Source organism: Festucalex cinctus, chromosome 13 (genome assembly GCF_051991245.1).
Source record: "Festucalex cinctus isolate MCC-2025b chromosome 13, RoL_Fcin_1.0, whole genome shotgun sequence".
Taxonomy (NCBI): domain Eukaryota; kingdom Metazoa; phylum Chordata; class Actinopteri; order Syngnathiformes; family Syngnathidae; genus Festucalex; species Festucalex cinctus.
This window is the reverse complement of record NC_135423.1, coordinates 1574585-1594614: the sequence shown is the minus strand read 5'-3', so window position 1 is coordinate 1594614 and position 20030 is coordinate 1574585. Positions and strand designations below refer to the sequence as shown.

The following is a 20030-nucleotide window of genomic DNA, read 5'->3' as shown; positions in this document are numbered from 1 at the left end:
GTGCAATTTAATTATTTGGGATGTTTTGGCCTTCTATGTTTCAAATCTATGCTAATTGTCAGATGAAGGGGAACCGAATTTGCTTGTGAAACGATCAATGTGTGCTTGCATTAGCAACTAAGTGCCTCAATATTGTTATTAGCGATTGTAGGTGGTTAATATGCATTGCTGTTATGTACAAAAGCACAATATTGTGCTTTTTTTTTTTTTTTTTTTTTTACAATATTGTGACTTTTTTTTTTAAAATATCGCCAACCTCCCCACATTATCGTGATGTTTGGATATCATTACATCCCTAGAGTCTTTTGCAACTTAATGTAACTTTTAGCTAGAACATTCTAGTCAAGTACAACAGTAGATATGGAAGTAATCACAAATGTCTAAAAATCATTTTAGACACAATTTAAAAAACATTAACGTAACTTTTTATAGCTACAATAATTTAATTAGGTAGTAATTATTTTGCATTTATTATGTATCTAAATATTTTTTTCCATTTTTTTTAGTGTTTTAATTCATTTGTGAAACTCCTATAGAGATTTTCAACAAATATTTATTGATTTTATTTGTTTAAAAAAATTAGATTATAGCTTACAACTCACAAAAAATTCACTAAAGAAACCAGATTTTTTTTTGCAAATTGGCCTTGATGCAAAATAAAATAATTTTTTGCATTTCATCAATTTGTATCATGAAGTACTGCACTGAAATAAATTATACATTTATGTACAATATTAAAATTTTTTTTTTTCTTGCACCCTGGTTATGAACATTGGCTCCAGACACATTTTTTGTTATTTGGCCTAAAATGGCTCTTTTGTCAGTAGTTTTTATTATTATTGTATATTATTTATATTTATTTGTTCATTATTATTTATTATCATTATATTTATATTATTTTATATTATATTATTATTGTCTATTATTATGATTTAGTATTTTTGTCAGTCTCTTCTATACCAATGAAATTTGATTTCTGTTTTAGTTTATGATGCGGTTTTTCATTCATTCATTCATCACCCAGTTGGTGATTTATCACAGACAAGAAATGGCCCCTGCCAAGGAAATAAAGTGTCATTTGATTGGTTATGGCAAGCGGATCCACATTTTGAAAGTCCGGGACGTTAAATCTTTTGATCTGGTGCGTGTGTGCGCAGCTTTACTTGACTGGCGCCGTGTACAGCCTGGACGGTTCCGACTTTCTGAAGGACACCATGCAGACCAGCGTCGCTGATACGCTTCAGGTAACATGGAAGTCATCAGACCTACAAGAGAGATTAAATAAAGACATACTCATCATTCGACTAGCAGCTACAATTTTGAGCACTTTTGTAACCAAATGGGCGTTCCAGTGTCCGGACGAAGTGGACGAGCAGGTCCAGCGGGTGGGGGTGACGGCCATCAAGATCTGCGGCGGCTCTCAGGCCAACGCCGAGCGGCTGGGGGTGGACCTGGCCAACTTGCTCCTCAGCAAAGGAGCCAAAGAGATCCTGACGGTGGCCCGACAGCTCAACGACGCCAGATAATGGCCACAGCCCAGTTCGGTTCATCCACTTCGGCCTCCGTTATAAAAACGCCTCACCAAGACCGGTTGTCGCTAAAAAGGATGTCTTAAATTCATCATTTAGACTTGCAGTGACAACATTTTGGAGGTTTTCAGCCTTTTTTTTTTTTTTAAGTTTAGATCGATGTTCTACTCATATTATGGACTTGATCACATTCATAAATATTCCAACTTTTCTTTCTCTCAAATCGTGACCTATGAATCGTGATACGAATCGCCAGGTACTTGACAGTTCACACCCCTAAAAAAAATATCTGTATATAAAAATTATACAAATTAAAAAAACTGAATTTTTTTTTGTTAACGTTTACCCGCAGGATGCTGTACTCACATAAATATTTAGTTTGCATTTAACTGCTGATGCCTCTCTCAAATGTTTGAAGCCACCTCCGACATCGCGACCGGAAGTCGGTAACAGCCAATGAAGGCAAACCTACAAATGACTGAATACCTCAAACAGAACATCACTTTCAATACATTGCTCAACAGATTGGGAAAATCAGAATTTTATTATGTGCAGTGGGTTGCATTTTGCTTCTTTTTTTTTTCCTAGATTTTTTTTTTAATGTGCTGTATGTATAAAGACGGTATCTACCTTCATAGATTCTGTTATTCTGCCTATAATACACAAACAGTGGATTTAAAATTTTTGTTTTATATAGTTTTGTTTGCTTTTACCCCTTGAGTTCAATGTTAGTCCTGTTTTCAACCTTTAAATGTTAACTTTTTTTTTTATTTGTACACTTCCCACACTACTCTTTAGTTACATTTATAAGCTATAAAGAAATTATTTCCCTCGTGTCTTTTTGTTTACCCTGGTATGAATGTGGCATCTATTTAAATCATTGAAATAAAGTTGTGTGATATTTTTTTTGTGTCCAAAATTGTCTTAGAAACTGCACTAAACGAAACGTCATGGCTTACGTCACGATGACGTCACTGTTTACTGGCGACAATGTCGTCTTGTGTTTTTGGTTGCCAGAACCGCGGACAAACAAAATACTTCATATCAGGTAAGGTTTAACTATCAGCTTCAGCCTGGACAATGATATGGGCTAGAATTAGTTGTGATTGAAATCACTTAAGTTAGTCACTATTTGTGGGATTTCTTTTACATGTACGGACTTATAAAAAGTTCGTCTTTACATGCTACATGCGCGAATGCTAACCGCTAGCTAACCAAACGTTAGCGGTTTGTTTCAGTTTTGTCGAGGCAAAAGCCCCCACAATGGTTCCGATAACTTATCAAATTTTTGTAGCAGAGGTACATGGCAACGAGTAGAGTCCATTAGTGGTGTTACTTTCCTTCAGCAAAAACATTGAAACTGATCATACATAATCCATCCAATCTGCCAAGAAGAAAGGGCAAAAATTTCTGAGAAAAATCCCAAAGTTTTGGAGCTATAATGCAGCCTTACAAAGTATTGACATGGGGGCCGAATACAAAAGCATATCACATTTTTCAGATTTCCATTCTCTTAAAATCTTGAAAAGTAGGTATCATCTCTCTCCATCATACTTTGTTTTGGACCATCATAAAATCTCATATAAAAAAAAAAAAAGTTTGTAGTTGTAAGGTGCTAAAATGTGAAAATGTTCAAGAGGTATGAATGGAGTACTTTTACAAGGCACTGCGCATGACATATTAGCACCAACTTGTTACCTATTTACATATTTGCATTTACGTTTGTTGCTATTTCCCCAGTGGCCTCCGTTGGCCTTGAACAGGCTGACTTGAGCCCTGGGGAGCCAATCACGGTTGACTGGTGACATTTGCTGACAGATGGGTTGAATGGCGTGATGACGCAGAAGACGCAGCCGGCCTCTTGGAAAGCTTCTCTCAACTGATCCTGATGGGGAAAAACAAAAGTTACGTCAGACAGAGTAGATGTCGCTGGTTTTACAGCTGACTAGTAACCAACTTGGTACTAAGTATTAACACGTTCAGTTTACACAAAAGAAATGCAAATCATAGTGTATTCGAGTGGGATCCTTCCAAATGTTGATGATAATGAAAATATGTATGTTACTTCTAGTAAGTACCCAAACACGTGTATTGGAATAGCAAGACTCATGTTGAGGTTGAGGTACGCACAAGGGTTGGGCGGTAATACGGTAATAAGGTATCCCGGGGTGTCTAAAAATAGAAACGGTGTCACTTTAAATTCCGCCATTTAAAATAAATAAATAAATAAAATGATATAAATATATTTTTTGAGAGAAAATGTAAATGTGTACTTGTTTTCAACTTAATATAACTATTTACTTATAACAGGGGTGTCAAACATAAGGCCTGCGGGCCGTTTCAGGCCCGCAAAGGGGTTCAATCTGGCCTGGGAGATGATTTTGTAAAGCTAACCAAAAAAAACAAAAACAAAAAACTAATGTCGGATTAATTAATCAGGCGGCCACAGTCAAAATGTATAAAATTTGTAATTTCACAAGCAGACCGACAAATATGTTAAATACGACACAAATTCAAATACTGGTAACACAAATAGATATGACAAGGATTAGCGTCCTTATGATGTCATTAACTGCGCCACGCAATGCATTCTGGGAATATATATGCAAAGCATGTGATTTAACACGTCCGGAACTCGGTGTTGCCGCTTTCCATGATGACAGTTGAGCTCCGTAATTGAGGGCTGGCCCACAAATAGCTAAAATCGGCGTATAATTGACGGCAGTCGTTTTTAAGTTATATACCGTTATTTTACCGATGCGGCCCACTTGGTCATATTTTTTCCTCCATGCGGGCCCTGAGCTAACATGAGTTTGACACCCCTAAAAAGTTTGAGCACCATTCCCCCCAATAAAAGCAAAAGGCAATCGGTAATATTGAGAGACGTCATCTTACTAGTTTTTCCGGGTGTGGACACAATCCCACCACTGCTCCTCCACTGCCAGGTAACTTCGCAGCTGAGCCAAACTACAAGAACCGCCGAAGCATTAAGAAAGACCCAAAATGTGAAAATGAACGTTGTTGATTGAAATATGAGCTGATACAAGTTGCCTACCTTCTTCGCTAGCGCCACCATCTTGAGGTTGCCGGGACCAAGGGACTCATCCGAGTACACGGACCTGGAAGAGGTTTTGGTTTTGCCGTTTCGTCGAAACATGCTTGTCACTATGTCGCTCTGCTTCTTTGCATCAACAATTATTAGTCTGTTTGTTCAATTAAAGTAAAGTTTTTTTTCTCTTGATTTTGAAATAGGCTCAATAAAATAGTTTGTGTGGGTTAAATCTTTAAAGGGATGCTTTACTTATTAAGCCATTTTTTCAAACATTAATATTTTGCCTATAATAAATTTGATATTTTCATTATTTTTCACATACAATTAGTACCTTTAAAAAGACATTTTGCAACTTGCTGTCGACTAAAAATGACATCACAAAAGGGCTCAGGCAACCAATCACAGCTCACCTGTTTTCTAGATTTGGTCATGCGACATTCACAAGCTGAGCTGTGATTGGTTACGTGAGCCCTTTTGTGATGTCATTTTCAGTCGACGGCAAGTTGCAAAATGTGTTTTTGAAAGGTACTAATTGTACATGAAAAATAATGAACGTATCAAATTAATTATAGACAAAATATTAACTTTTTATTGCTATAATGGGCTAAATAAGTGAAGTATCCCTTTAATATTGTGTATTACAAATAGTTTTCCAATCCTACTAATGTAATTGACTAGACCAGGGGTGTCAAACATACGGCCCACGGGCCGAATCAGGCCCGCAAAGGGTTTGAATCCGGCCCGCAAAGGGTTTGAATCCGGCCCGCGAGATGATTTTGTAAAGTTACAAAAAAAATTAAAAAAATGGTGATGTTGGACTAATTAATTAATCAGCCGCCACAATCAAAACATAAATCTGCGTATAAATAACGGCAATTGTTTTGAAGTTATATACCGTTATTTTCCTCTGAGTTTGACACCCCTGGACCGGACGGTTTACCTCCTTAGCTCAAAGTTGCGGTCCATTAGCTCCGCAAGACAGTTCCAGTCTTTTTTCATCAGGGCCACCCTGAGAGAACAGATGGAACGTTAACTTTTCTTTGAGCCGCTGTTAAAGTGAAATGATGGTCGAGTTTCAAAACAAAACAAAACAAAGAAACACATTAAAGGCATAACTTAGTGACTTGAGTTACCTGGCTTGGTCAGTAAGTTGGGCAAACGTCTCCATTGCCTCGACCACAGAAGGTTCCCCTGAAGAAAGACAACTCGTGCTAAATATAGAACCAATCGGAAACCACTTTTCACGTTAAAGACAACTGTCAAGAAATAATCGATACTTAGGCGCCGCGTTGTTGTTTTTCCAACATCGTTTGAAGATGCTGTAAAAATTTGCGGCGTTTTAAGATTAACATCTACAAGCAACAAATGTTTTGTACGTTTTGAAGATTGAAATGAATCGTATCAAATCGAAAATCGGATCGTTCCCAGACTTAATCAAACCACATCGAACCGTTCTGCCCTGAGAGATATCGGTTTTTCAATTTCAATTTTTTTCAATTGTTTAGTCCGAAAAATTGTACAAATAATTGTTTTGTGCTTTTGCATATTTAGAAAAATGCTGGTAGTTTTTGTATTAGTTTTAGTTCTTTAATAAATGCTTAGTTTTTGTTTAGTTAGTTTCAGTATTAGTTTTAGTTTGTTTTAATGTGTATTGTGCGCAATATTTAAAAAAAAACATGGGCATGGCGTCATTATTCTGGTTTATATCAAAATAAATCTACTAAAAATCACATTGAAAATCATCCCCAAAGGCATTAAATTAATGACCAAAGACATGCTATAATTATAATTTGTTTTATTTTAGTTAGTTTTGTAAACATAAAATGTAGTTTCAGTTAATTTTCTTTTTTTTTAAAAGCATCTTTGTTTTTATTTTATTTCGTTAACGAAATTGTTTTTCGAATTGTAGTTTTTTCGTTAGTTTTAGTGAACTAAAATCACCTTTTAATGGCACCTGTTTTTCAACACCCTCCCTTCTTACTTTGACCGTCTCCAAACATTTTTGTTTTTATTTGATTTGAACTCAGTCATATGTCATTTTTAGCATATGTCACGGGCCACAAAAAAAATGGAAAAAAACGGGTAAAAAATAAAAGTAAAAAATTACATTAGTAGGATTGGAAAACTATTTGTAATACACAATATTAAAGGGATACTTCACTTATTTAGCCCATTATAGCAATAAAAAGTTAATATTTTGTCTATAATTAATTTGATACGTTCATTATTTTTCATGTACAATTAGTACCTTTCAAAAACACATTTTGCAACTTGCCGTCGACTGAAAATGACATCACAAAAGGGCTCACGTAACCAATCACAGCTCAGCTTGTGAATGTCGCATGACCAAATCTAGAAAACAGGTGAGCTGTGATTGGTTGCCTGAGCCCTTGTGATGTCATTTTTAGTCGACAGCAAGTTGCAAAATGTCTTTTTAAAGGTACTAATTGTATGTGAAAAATAATGAAAATATCAAATTTATTATAGGCAAAATATTAATATTTGAAAAAATGGCTTAATAAGTAAAGCATCCCTTTAAAGATTTAACCCACACAAACTATTTTATTGAGCCTATTTCAAAATCAAGAGAAAAAAAAACGGCCGTAGTTTGGACACACCTGCTTATAGAAAGCAACGATGCCTAGACAGCATTTATATAGGGCAGAGTATTTCTATATTACAGATTTCACTGACTGTAGGATTAGTCTGAAACATAACCCGGCAATTGGAGGTAGGGATAAAAAAACAAAAAAAAAACAAAAAAGAATTCTGAAAAAGAGAAATCAGCCTACCGCTGAGCCAGCGTTGCCGGACGTTGTTATGAATGCGTCCAGAGTCACTGGGGTCGCTCAAGTAGGCCAACCAGAATGGAGGCAAGTCGCTCATATCTAAAGAGATGTACTTCCCTAAAAGACCACAACACATATTTGATTTCATGAAGTGCGTTTCAACGATAAACCTGGTTGTAGTGTCCAGTGGCGTGAATACCGTAACCCTGCTCGTCCATCAGCTTCTTGCTGAAGTCCATGTAGACTAAACCTTCATAGACCTGCACGAGAAAACGTACGGAGGAGTAATGAAGCACATGTACATTGTTACATTAGAGCAGGGCTGTCCAAACTTTTTCATTTGAGGGCCACATACAGAAAATCAGAAGGACGCAAGGGCCACAAAATATTATGAAGAGAAATTGTGTTTAGTCCTAAAAATTGATTTGTGCTTTTGCATATTTGGAAAAATGCGACAGTATAGAAGAAAATTTATTTGTAATATGGCAGTAGGGTTATTTATTTTTTTATTTGTTTTCAGGGTGGTTCTGTTAGTTTTTGTATTAGTTTTTTAATAAATGCTTAGTTTTAGTTTTGTTAGTTTCAGCATTATTTTTTTTTATTAACATGTATTACTTGTGCGCAATATTTAAAAAATAGCATGGGAGTGATGTCATCTGAAGGTGCTTTTCTATTGGCTGCTGCTAGATGACATCACTTCTGTGTGACATACTTTCAAACGTCATTATTCCGGTTGATATAAAAAAATAAATCCACTATAAATAACACCAAAGACTAAAACGAAGGACATTTTTGCTATAATTACATTTTTAGTTAGTTTTAAAAATATAAAATGTAATTTCAGTTAGTTTTCATTTTTTATTTGATTTCGTTATAACAAAATTGTTTTTTTGAATTCTAGTTTTAGTTTTTTCGTTAGTTTTAGTTAACTAAAATAACCTTTAAATAACCTGTGTTTTTCGACACCCTCCCTTCTTACTTTGACCATCTCCAAACATTTTTGTTTTTATTTTATTTGAACTGAGTCAAATGTCATTTTTAGCATATGTCGCGGGCCACTGAAAAATGGACGGCGGGCCGCCAATGGCCCCCTGGGCCGCAGTTTTGACACCACTGCTCTAGCATTTAAAAAACAACAAAAAAACAACAACAACAACGTATAAATACGTCTTTGGGACGCTTGAAACATAAAAAAAAAAAAAAACGTATTTACACGTTATTGGGAGCAAATGAGTTAAGATGGGGGGTCAGTCGCTTGTAAAATAAATAAAAAATTGGTTGGCCCCTTGATGAGTGTCGAACCACCAGGCAAATGCCCGGTGCGCCAGATTTGCCAGTCCGGCCCCGTTTAGGTGCGGTCACTCACCTGTGAAACCCGATCTTGAAGGCCTGCGGTAATTAAGAGTTCATCGGTTTCCACGTTGAGAATGAAGTTGGCTCGGATCGGCTTCGGGAGGTCCTGGCATGGACGTAAACGAGACAGTTCGGTCATGTTTAGTAGCAAAGTGGACACTGCTTCGAATGTTCTTGCGGTCGATTTTGTGTTTTGCCGTTTGTTCCAATATTTTCCTTGCAATTAAAAGTTTTGTTTTGTTTTTTTTCAGATGTAGTGGTGACATACATACACACAGTCAAAGTTTTTGCTAATGGTAAAAATAAAGCAGACAAAATACCCACTGAGCGCTTGCAGAAGGAGCTACAAAAATCGACTCAAAAGCTTGTGCAACAAAATATCAAAGTAGCATCATTTGTTTCCGAGCCTCTTTGATGAGTTCTTTTTTTCTTCTTTTTTTTTTAACAGTAATACTGTTGAACCACAATTTCCCATGTGTGCGTAGTAGTTATAATCCAAATTATACAAGCCACATTATAAATGACATTTTATCTTTTAATAGACAAAAAAAATTGTTTTTGTTTGAATGCAAACTATTTTAAATTTCTAGATTTTATTAAGAAATAAAATCTCCAATGGGCTTGCATCGTTTGTGTTGTGTACTGAGAGGTTTGGATCCCAAAATGCAGACACAACTAAGATTTTGTCCATTCATTCACATCGAGAAGCAGATAAACTCAGAGACGCCGTACACAGGAACAGGTGGACAATAATCCGGCAAACCACACACAGTTCTCAGCCTGCACCCACAGACAGTGAATCGTAAAGGGACTAAAGAACGACATCGCTTAAAGGCTTAAAGGTTGACATCACGAACGTCACGTTTTGTAAACGGACACATAACAGGTCACGACCTCTGGCGCGTGCCACCCAGGCCGTGACAATGTGGAACGACAGCGCGATGCGCTTGGAGGAGGTTAACAATAAAGACGGGCGCGAGTATCGGTGAGGCGGCGTCAAACTTACTTGATCTGTCAGGTTGTAAAACTTCATGAGACACTTGAGGGTCGCCGAGACGATGGCGCTGCACACAATATTGCAAGAGCAGATCAATATTTCACATCAACTGTATCAACCACAGACATTCTATTCACTTTCCATTTTTTCACGATTCGGTTTCATTCACGTCAATCAAATATCGATTTATTACGACATCAATTCTTCTTAAAATGTCAAGGGCATGATTAAAAAACTCCAAATATTCCAAAGTTAATTTTGCAGAGGCAGGAACTGGCCAAATCATTTAGTTTATTAATGGAAGAAATACGTTTTATAATCACTTAAAAGTGTGACACAAACACTGACATCAGCAAGGATGAGATGAAAATATTTCATAATCTAATTCAATAATTGAAATAGGTGTGTGCCAAAAAATGGATTCATAAAGGAATCAAGATTCTCATTTATTAATCGAATTGATATTTAATATCCAAAAATCGATTTTATTTAAATTAGAATTGAAGAAGAAGGGGAAAAAGCACTTGTAGCTCACATGCTGGTTTTGTGGAAAAAAGGCACAATACAAAATTAATAAATGTTTAAAAAAAAAAAAAAAAAAGACACTTTAATGTCTCTATTTGTCATTTTGTCTTGCAAAGCAGACTGGAGTCGATCATGACAATTTTTTTGCATATCTGTAAATTGAAGCAGAAATCATTTGTCAATCAAATCATTCTGAATCGAATCGTAGACCCAAAAATCGTAATCGAATCGAATCGTGAGACAGTCTGAGATTCCCATCCCGAATTGTAAATATAAATGAAAAAGATTCCGAATTGACTTAAAGTGCAACAAGTCGGGCGTTTCAGAAATACAAAATACTTTTAAATTCATGTGAACATTAAATTTCAAGAAAACAGTAAGGTACGAAAAAAAAATTGCCTTTAAAATTCTATTTTCTTAAGAATTTACGGGGGAAGAGAGATTTAAAATAACCGATTCATGGATTTATGAATCGATATCAAGCTTGAAAAGGAAAATGGATTTGATATCGATTATTTGATTTTTTAATTTTTTTATTTTTTTAGACCCAGCCCTACACCATTTGAATTGGAGGACAAGTGGAAATAAAATTACGAACCTGCTCCCAGCGAGGCCCTACAAAACAAAAAACAAAACAAAAAACAAAACAAAAAAGACAGAAAAAGGATGTTTAGGTTTCCCTTTTTGTTTACTTTTTTTGTTTGTGAGGCAATCAGTACCTGACGTGGACACTCACCACTTGTCGTGGAATATTTGTGTCATACTTGAGCGTGAAGTTCTGCTTTGCCAGTGCGATGCTGAGGAGACAAACGAAGGCACGCATCAGTGGTGAAACACACAATGTCGACTACTAAATTGCCGGCAACGTCCTGATGAAGATTTATCAACGGGGTGGTGCCGGAAAATAGACCGATATTCCTGAGGGGGCGGTCCGTCCCTGATTATATTGCCCCCCTTTAAGAGCTGTCCCGTTCAGCGTTTTAGTTGGTAAATGATGTCATTTTCCAAAGATAAAAAAAAAAGATTAGTATTGTAATCCGACCGATTAATCGGCCGCCGATTATAATCGGCCGATTATTGGGATTCAAACATCGGCCAAAAAAATAATAATCGGCAAATTGGGCCATATGGACGATTATTTCCCCCCCTTAAAACGTTATCTAAGAAAACTGAAGTTTCCGACGCTGTGAAAGTGCCCTGAATGCACCATTTTGCTTTCGTAGCATTAGCAACTAGCAAGTGTGTAGCGTATGTTATTCTGTTGTCCCCAAGCGTCCTTTATGTTTTTTAATGACACCGGCGGAAGACCCAGGACACGCTGGAGAAGACGTCTGTCTCTCGGCCGGCCTGGGAACGCCTCGGGATCCCGCCGGAGTTGCTGGTTGAAGAAGTGGCTGGGGAGAGGGAAGGTCCACGAAAATCTGCATATAAATGACGGCAATCGTTTTTAAGTTATATACCGTTATTTTACCGATACGGCCCACTTGGTAATATATTTTCCTCCATGCGGCCCCTCAGCTAACATGAGTTTGACACCCCTGTTGTACATTTACTCGTGGCAATTAGCGTTTTTAGTATTTGCCAAGGGCTGCTCAAAAGTGGATGGTGGGCCACGAATGGCCCATGGGCCACAGGTTAGACACCCCAGTATTCAATCTTGGCGCTTCCATAAAAATCTCACCCTTGTTTGCAGCAGAACTGGTAGAATTTCTTACAGGTTGCTTGCAGCAGCCGAAGGCCTCCAAAGTAGCTGCAGGGGACGAACCGTTAACATGTTACAATAACAGAAAAATATCGTTATTATGGTCACGTTCGTCTGATCATACACACCCTTCTTTCCTACTAATACTGAACAAATCTTGTAAGCTTCCAAACTCTGTGGGGTCGTTGAGCGGATGAGGAACAAGAACCTGCAATATGAAAGCAACTCACTTAGTTTTTGTTGTTGTCGTCGCGAGCGCGCCACGATGGGTGCGTATCGCCGTACCAAAGTCTGGCTTTTCACGAGGGTGACCTCGGCCCAGAAGTTCGTGATGGTCATCGCGATGGTTTTGCCGTGAAAGCAGTCCGATGGATTTCCCATCAATCCGACCCTGTCGTTATCAGACGATAGAGCGCAACGATAACGTGCTCGTGTAAATATAAATCAATCGGTCGCTGATTTTACACAAACCTGGCAAAAGAGCGAAATGTGATTGGTCGGGTGGATTTGTTGCTTGGCTTGGTCGAGAAGCGAGTTAGCCACTTGGTGTAGTCGGACAGCCCCTGAGATGGTAACAGACACCTCATTGAAATAAGGAAGTTACTTTTATATGCAAATTCCCTTAAATACGACGGCAGAAAAATCAACATCCAGTTGAAATGACAAATTAGCATCAAAGCTTGAACAGAAATAAACATTTAATCAGGACGGTCATATTTTTATGTGGACTATATTTTGGAGATTCAAACCAAATTGCTTCCTGAGAAACTTTTACTGAACAAATATTTGCTTATTTGGCGCACTTATTTTTTGCAACTCATACGAGCCAGGCATGAAAATGCTCTAAAAGTCTGATGCAACTGGAAACGAGTAAAATGATCATGTAAAAAAAAAAAAAAAAAAAAAAAGCACATACATACCACTTGTCCAATGAGCTGGAAAGCAGTTGGAAGCTTCATTCCAAACACATCAAGAAGATTGTTGTTGATGACTCGCTCCTATGATATAAAAGATTGTATCAGCAAAAGCTTGTTCCACCATGAGAAACCTTATTCCAAACGTTGCCAAAGTACAAGTGGATTCTCATTCAATTTCAAATCGCTACTGCCACCTGTGGCCGAAAACAAACTGTGCGCTCGTACGTGCACGACCTCATTACTGAAGACTGGGCTCTTCATATCCAATGAAACTATGTTTTCAGAGGTGAGAAGTTTTATAATGTTATATACAAAGCCGACCACTTCACGGAATGAGACTCTCGATCTCCACTAAAAAACAATTGATGTCCACGGGATGTGCAGATCATATCGCTTTAGTCGGTCGAAGTCCAGTTCTGTGCTGTACTCCAAAACGATGTGCAAATGACGTCAACGTCATTCCGACGTGTTTACGGTTTACTAAACTGTGGGTACAGATGAGTAAACTGTGGGTACAGATGAGTAAACTGTGGGTACAGATGAGTAAACTGTGGGTACAGATTACTAAACTGTGGGTACAGATTAGTAAACTGTGGGTACAGATTAGTAAACTGTGGGTACAGATGAGTAAACTGTGGGTACAGATTAGTAAACTGGGTACAGATTACTAAACTGTGGGTAAAGATGAGTAAACTGTGGGTACAGATTAGTAAACTGTGGGTACAGATGACTAAACTGTGGGTACAGATGAGTAAACTGTGGGTACAGATTAGTAAACTGTGGGTACAGATTACTAAACTGTGGGTACAGATGAGTAAACTGTGGGTACAGATTAGTAAACTGGGTACAGATTACTAAACTGTGGGTAAAGATGAGTAAACTGTGGGTATAGATTGCTAAACTGTGGGTAAAGATTAGTAAACTGTGGGTACAGATGAGTAAACTGGGCACAGATTAGTAAACTGTGGGTACAGATTGCTAAACTGTGGGTATAGATTGCTAAACTGTGGGTAAAGATTAGTAAACTGTGGGTACAGATGAGTAAACTGGGCACAGATTAGTAAACTGTGGGTACAGATTGCTAAACTGTGGGTATAGATTGCTAAACTGTGGGTAAAGATTAGTAAACTTTGGGTACAGATGAGTAAACTGTGGGCACAGATTAGTAAACTGTGGGCACAGATTAGTAAACTGTGGGTACAGATTAGTAAACTGTGGGTACAGATTAGTAAACTGTGGGTACAGATTAGTAAACTGTGGGCACAGATTAGTAAACTGTGGGTACAGATTGCTAAACTGCTCCATCCCAGAACAGATGGCGCTTGCCCTCAGAGGCTCCACTGTACTTAAAAGAGCAACAAAGCATGATTTTTCTCTGTTGATGATGCATACTGTAAAAAAAAAAAAAAAAAGCACAAGTTCTTTTTACAAACCCAGAATCTTCCAAAGGACCTGTCTGGGGCTTCCCTCTGACTTATGAAGTCAGACAGGACGGGCAGAGTCTCCTTCTGGATGCAGTAGAACACCACGGTGGCCAGACGAGAAGATGTGAGCCCGTCCCGGGGTTTCTCCCAGAAACGGGTTATCCTGCGTCATAAGGCAACGCTAACTGAAAGAGCCCAGTCTCGATTTGAGATGGATTTTCATTCATTAAATATTTCTTGTCACCTATGAGAATCAGGACAGACTTCCACAATTCCTCTGGAGGTGCTTTTCTCGCTTTCCTCCATCTCGTAGTAGATGATCAGTTCTCCAGGCTTCAGCACACACAAAGGAAAAGTACAGTTCTGAACAAACGCGTCATTGCTTTAACAAAAGAAAAAATATATATATAGAAAAAAATGCTTTTCACCTTTGACCGGAAGAAACTGATCACTTGAGTGATGTCGATGTTTTGGTCCGCACACAACATGTCCCCTGCTATCTGCTTAACGCGGAAGAGAACTCAAGAACCACAAAATGTCACGGATACTTATTTCATTTTCGACAGATTTACCACGACGATGTCGTCTTGCAGCTTGCGACTGCGTATGACGAGCTCCAGGTCGGCCACAGCGCCAAGCGAGTCCTCCTCTGTGGTGCTGCCGTCGTTGATGATGTTTTCCACCGGGAAGTCGTTGGCCGTGGCCCAGCGCTCAAAATGCTTATATCTAATCAGAGGAAGCCGTCAAACAAAAGCAAAAAAAAATAAATCGGGACTTTGGTTCGCCATTGCTGTCTGTTCTCTTGAAGAAGGTCAAAAATCGGAGCTGCTTCCAGACTCACTTGTCTGCATTCGTGACGAGGTACACCTTTGTGAATAACTGACGCCTGAGGACAGAGCAGACATACAAAGAGAAAAAGGACGTCATGCAAACGTTAGAGCTGTCAAACGATTACATTTTTTAATCAGGTTAATCACATCTTAGAATTTGGATTAATCATGATTAACTCATTCGATCCCAATAACGTGTAAATATTTTTTAAGTGTCCCAAAGACGTATTTATACGTTTTTTGTTTTTTGTTTTTTTTTTATGCTAGAGCATACAGAAGGCTTTGATGCAGCCTCTCAACTGCAAAGAACGTTTGCAGAAATGGTAGTTATTACACAAACGGCCAGCAGGTGGCAGCAGAGCAAAAGAGATCAACCAGGGCCATGTAGAAAAAAAAAAAGCTCAATTACTTAGAATTTTAAATAGATTTGTGAAAACTGTGAAAATCTGCGTATAATTGAAGGCAATCGTTTTTTAATTATATACCGTTATTTTACCGATGCGGCCCACTTGGTAATATATTTTCCTCCATGCTCCATGCTAACATGAGTTTGACACCCCTGCTTTAAAGCTCCTTAAGTTACTGAGACTCACAAGTTGACGGTTTTCCACCAAAAGTCCAAAATCTTCTTTCCTCCAATGCCAGGAAGCAAAGTCTTTGGTACCCCAATTAGGTGACTGTACAAGCCGGTATCGTCATTCTGTTTGAAGAGAGACGAATAATAGCAGTGCTTATTATTGAAATTCAGAATAATATTGTCAATACATTAATGGAGCTCCTAAAGTTTGTATCAAGATTTCTGATAGAGACTTGAAAGTATATACTAATGGATGAATTAATTAATCTCACGTTGTTTGTGAGTTACACGTGACTAAAAAAAAAAAAAAAGTAGTATCAAACATGGCTATTTTTATACAGTCAACAGGTTTTAAAATGTGCAAAATTGGTGATTTATACGTTGTTTGCCAGAAACCACGTGTAAACTACTTAATCAATATCGACACTCTGTATTCACTCGTTGGTATACAGCATGGGAATAACAGCTTGATTTGATAGAAGCTTAGTTCTGGCTCGCGAGTTTGTCGCTCCTCATCCACAGCTACCCTGTGGACTTTGCCCTGGTAGGTCGTTATGTTTAATTATTTTCAGTAGTGAACACCTCCCTTACCTTAATTTCAGTTTGTAAAAGTGTGCCGTGGCCGGCAACCAGCAGTACACAAATCATTGCGGTTTCTTCTTTTTTTTTTCCTGGATACTGCTCAGGATGTTGTCTGCAATCCAAAGAGTTCGTCCTGATGGGCTTCTGTCAACACAACGCGACAAGTCTCGATCTCCTGCCTAGTGGCTACTGCAGTGCAGCCTGGCACAGTAAAACAACTTCCGCTGGATCCACACGTCTCTTCCGCCACGAAGACTACAAAATAAAACGTACTTTCGACACCTCTCATTGAAATCGATTTAATCCGGTTAAAGAAGATTCATTTAAAATAATTCATCGCATTTACCCTAGTAAAGCGTATATTGTTAAAAGATAAATAAAAAAAATACATAAAAAAAAAATAAAAACATTGATGTATGCTGTAGTTTCTGCTGTGACTCTCCGGAACTTTGGTTCACTTATTTTTGGCTACGTCAACATGTGAATCTTTTCTGGGCTAGGCTGTGTTATATATGTCACGGAGGAAGCGGGACTTCCGGGTTTTCACACTTCAGCTTTGTTTCCGGTTCTGGTTTGCGACATGTGGGCCTCTTACTGGCGCTTTCGCCTCTGTGCCCCTCGGTTGCGCGTTCCCGTCGACGGGGGTGGGGGGTGTGCGAGTGTTGGAACGCTGGCAACAGTGGCCGGAAACGGCGCTGATGTGGGAAACCCGGAAGTCCGTGGCATCTACCCAATAGGTCGCTTGCACATGTCGTCACTTCCGCCTCGGATTTCTCGTAGTCGCCATGCTGGGTGGCCTCCATTTACGTAGCGATTCGGTCTAACACGTATCTATCACGTTTGTTTTCTGCGTTTAAAATGGTACATTGTTGCTGTATCGTTGGCTGTTCGAACAAAGCCAAGGGGGAAAATGGTCGGTCTTTTTTCCGAATTCCGAAAATAATTAGGAACCAGGGCCTGGAGACAGAGGAGTGCGGACTCCGGAGGGAAGTCGTTACTTTGGGCTCGTGTGTGCAGCGATCACTTTGTGAGCGGTAAGCTTGTTTACCTTTATTTAATGCATGAGGATTAATAACGTTTCGACCGCCCATATATGGGCAAGTTGCTTATGTTTTGGATTCATGAGCAAGCAAGTTCGGTAGTACAAGCTGGCTAGCGGACGTTAGCCGAAAGCTAACATCGAACATTTTCACCCAAGTAGTGCCAGTGCAAAGTGTTTACTGCTGAAATTGGATTGATTAGTCTTGGGCTTTTAATGCCGATAACATGTTTTTTGGTGGCAAAATGTAAACTTGGAAAAAAAAGAGACAGAAGGGGCTGATGCAAGAAAACAGACCCCCGGGGGTGATGCAAGAAAACAGACCCCCGGTAGCCTACACATCATGCTAAAGAACTTATTCACGGCCACCCTACTGCGGTAAAATAACCAGTCTTTCCATATTTTATTTGTTTATATATTTGTTTATTTTAACAGGTCGCCCTGCGCCCGTTTTTCTGTCCAATCATCCCGACTGTGCTCCAACATTAAAGTTGGGTCCCAAGTTACAACATCTATGTCTCAGCCCAGTCGGTGCCAAGATATGAACGTGCACAGGAGAGACAAGCAAAGAAAAGACGACTCGAAGTGGCAGAGATTGTTGCAGTTATGCAGCCAGATGGCTCCAGTAACCTGTACTCTCAAGTACTGCTGACATCATTGACTCTGGTATGCCACTCAGAATTCATTACATGATATATTGTATGCATGAGTGAATGTATGTGTTTGTTTGTGTGTGTACACGCACCTTATATTTTAGAGACATTTGGAAGTGTTTATAGAAATAAGTATTTGCCTGTAGCAATGTTCATACATTAAAAAATGCAACAAAATGTGTACATTTCTTTTACACTGACAAAAAAACTATACTACTTTACTATATTAAACCTATTACTGGTACCGTATTTTTTTGTGATTTTTTTCTTTATTTTTTTCTTTAGGGATCTCATGCCACACCGACTTGATTGCCAATGACATGATGGAAACGAAGGCGAGCATCAAAGCATTGGAGGAGGACAACATGCGACTGTTTGTTTGGCGCTAATAAAGGCAGCGTTTATACAAATTCTATTGTTGGGTTTGTTTACAAAGCTATACATAATACAAATGACAGGATTTGACTCAATGTGCAATATGGTCCCTCTTAAAGTAATGGCATAAATCTCTATTATTTCTAAAAGCACAAAAAATGAAGTGAATAATGATTAGATGTAGTAATTTCAGGGTTAAAAATTGAACTGTTAATTAATGTATTTATTTTAGCACAGGTGTCTACCATCCTGATGACGGTATGATGTAATGTTGATGGGGTACGCAATGACTTTCATTATGCTATGTACAGAGGAAAAAGTTGCTCTCTTTTAAATTTGTTTAATGTAAGACAAGTACCAGTACTGTGTTACAGTTTTCCCAATAATCCTTGTTTCACACTTGTCACAAAACCACTGTCCTTTTGGCAGTCTAGATTGGCACACTTCAAGTGATATCATTTGATTTTACAATCTGCTGCAGCACAAAAAACTACTTTATTCCGCATCTTTGAAGTACATGAGCAAGTGGTAGGTGACAGCGGCTGAGCAGGAACACTGGAAGTCCACTGCTGATCTAGTAAATGCTCTCCCGAGCAGTTCAGGTAAGGAGGGGATTTTGGGAAAAAAAAAAACTCTTGGCTTTTCCAACTGGCCAAAACGAGCGATCTGGGTGGACTCGCTCAATCACACTTTGTCCACACCACAAAGTCGCAGAAGTCCGTCCAGTTAAACTCATCTGTGCCTGAATCTGAAAATATTAAACATTGTAATGAAAATATGAAACATAGAATTAAATAAGAAACTACAAAAAGTAAAGCCATACATACCTGGTAATACTATTGGTGTTGTCGTGACAAGTGATGGGAATTGTTGCCATCCGGCACCAGACAGAAATTGGGTGTTGTGACAGCCTCCTTAACCGTGAGATCATAAGAAAAGCTGTCAGTATGCTCAGTAGTTACCATGAACACGTTTTATTGTACTGGAAACAAACTAAAAATACGTCCTCCGAGAGTGGTTAACCTTAACCATTTAGAATAAGTTGATTAAGTAACATGTAACTAGTGAAAGGGTAGCATTAAATTTAATTAAGCCACGGGGAGGCTGTGCATAGTTACTTTTTATTCTTATACGCTCTGCCATATTTGCCTGTTATAAAATGATTAGAAAAACCACATCAGGTAAAGCCAGCTGTGCATGTAAACACAATGATAACAGGAAGCCTGAGAACAAATCAACATTTTTGTGTGCAGAATTACCAACACCATGTGGTTTACTTACGTGCAACAGCAACCGTTTCTTCTGATGCGATGTTAAAGTTTACACTCTGTATCCACCCGCTTACAAAATAATTGTAAGCCTCCAGGGATTTGTTGGCGTGTTATGGAGCATGTTGTCAACACGAGGTAGGGAAAGATGTCCAGAGATGTCACATTTGGCCAGCAAGCTTTCTCCGTCAAAAAAAAATCACCCTTGGTCAGGACGTAATTAGGATCAATCCCGCCACACAGAGACACCTTCTGCCTGTATCGTTGTTTTTGATCTTCCGGTAAATCGTGAAAATACTGCGAAAATTACATCAGGTTGATAAGCTCTACCGTGTAACTCGCGAGTGTACCTTGTGAACCGGCGGACACCCAATATGGCGCCCGAAGGAAAAACTCCCATGATGCATTACGATGTGCA

The 20030-nt window shown here is 38.6% G+C and overlaps 2 protein-coding genes and 2 long non-coding RNA genes across 7 annotated transcripts in view; 2 read left to right on the top strand and 2 right to left on the bottom strand.

The window, feature by feature from the left end:
* LOC144033690 (porphobilinogen deaminase-like) overlaps positions 1 to 2433 on the top strand; it is an 8580-nt gene extending 6147 nt beyond the window's left edge. For both annotated transcript variants that reach the window (XM_077541960.1, XM_077541959.1), the window contains exons 13-14: positions 1158 to 1244; positions 1353 to 2433. In XM_077541960.1, the coding sequence (XP_077398086.1) occupies positions 1158 to 1244; positions 1353 to 1526 (261 nt within the window). In that variant the 3' untranslated portion in view covers positions 1527 to 2433. The remainder of the gene's footprint in view (positions 1 to 1157; positions 1245 to 1352) is intronic.
* The window catches only part of gkup (glucuronokinase with putative uridyl pyrophosphorylase), a 19436-nt gene extending 2885 nt beyond the window's left edge, over positions 1 to 16551 (bottom strand). Inside the window, exons 1-24 of one of the 3 annotated variants that reach the window (XR_013288036.1) lie at positions 16287 to 16551; positions 15712 to 15818; positions 15130 to 15174; positions 14861 to 15014; positions 14717 to 14788; positions 14533 to 14621; positions 14298 to 14451; positions 12868 to 12945; positions 12419 to 12510; positions 12233 to 12338; positions 12076 to 12155; positions 11927 to 11995; positions 10982 to 11042; positions 10844 to 10860; positions 9730 to 9787; positions 8737 to 8829; positions 7570 to 7630; positions 7374 to 7487; positions 5715 to 5772; positions 5522 to 5590; positions 4585 to 4648; positions 4425 to 4496; positions 3250 to 3414; positions 1164 to 1265 (exon numbers count right to left, since the gene is read on the bottom strand). Coding sequence is in view for 2 of the 3 variants with exons in the window: in XM_077541955.1 (XP_077398081.1) it covers positions 3232 to 3414; positions 4425 to 4496; positions 4585 to 4648; positions 5522 to 5590; positions 5715 to 5772; positions 7374 to 7487; positions 7570 to 7630; positions 8737 to 8829; positions 9730 to 9787; positions 10844 to 10860; positions 10982 to 11042; positions 11927 to 11995; positions 12076 to 12155; positions 12233 to 12338; positions 12419 to 12510; positions 12868 to 12945; positions 14298 to 14451; positions 14533 to 14621; positions 14717 to 14788; positions 14861 to 15014; positions 15130 to 15174; positions 15712 to 15818; positions 16287 to 16343 (1953 nt within the window). In the remaining variant the exon portion in view is untranslated. Of the gene's footprint in view, positions 1 to 1076; positions 1266 to 1736; positions 3415 to 4424; positions 4497 to 4584; positions 4649 to 5521; positions 5591 to 5714; positions 5773 to 7373; positions 7488 to 7569; positions 7631 to 8736; positions 8830 to 9729; positions 9788 to 10843; positions 10861 to 10981; positions 11043 to 11926; positions 11996 to 12075; positions 12156 to 12232; positions 12339 to 12418; positions 12511 to 12867; positions 12946 to 14297; positions 14452 to 14532; positions 14622 to 14716; positions 14789 to 14860; positions 15015 to 15129; positions 15175 to 15711; positions 15819 to 16286 lie in introns of those variants that run through there. The other 2 variants (XM_077541956.1, XM_077541955.1) reach the window with 2 other exon arrangements.
* LOC144033692 (uncharacterized) lies at positions 2490 to 18379 on the top strand. Its single transcript, XR_013288039.1, has 4 exons — positions 2490 to 2577; positions 14855 to 17311; positions 17752 to 17982; positions 18255 to 18379. It is a non-coding gene; the product is annotated as an uncharacterized LOC144033692 (long non-coding RNA).
* LOC144033693 (uncharacterized) lies at positions 17984 to 20030 on the bottom strand. The gene is made up of 3 exons (XR_013288040.1): positions 19626 to 20030; positions 19172 to 19258; positions 17984 to 19092 (listed from the first exon to the last, which is right to left on the bottom strand). It is a non-coding gene; the product is annotated as an uncharacterized LOC144033693 (long non-coding RNA).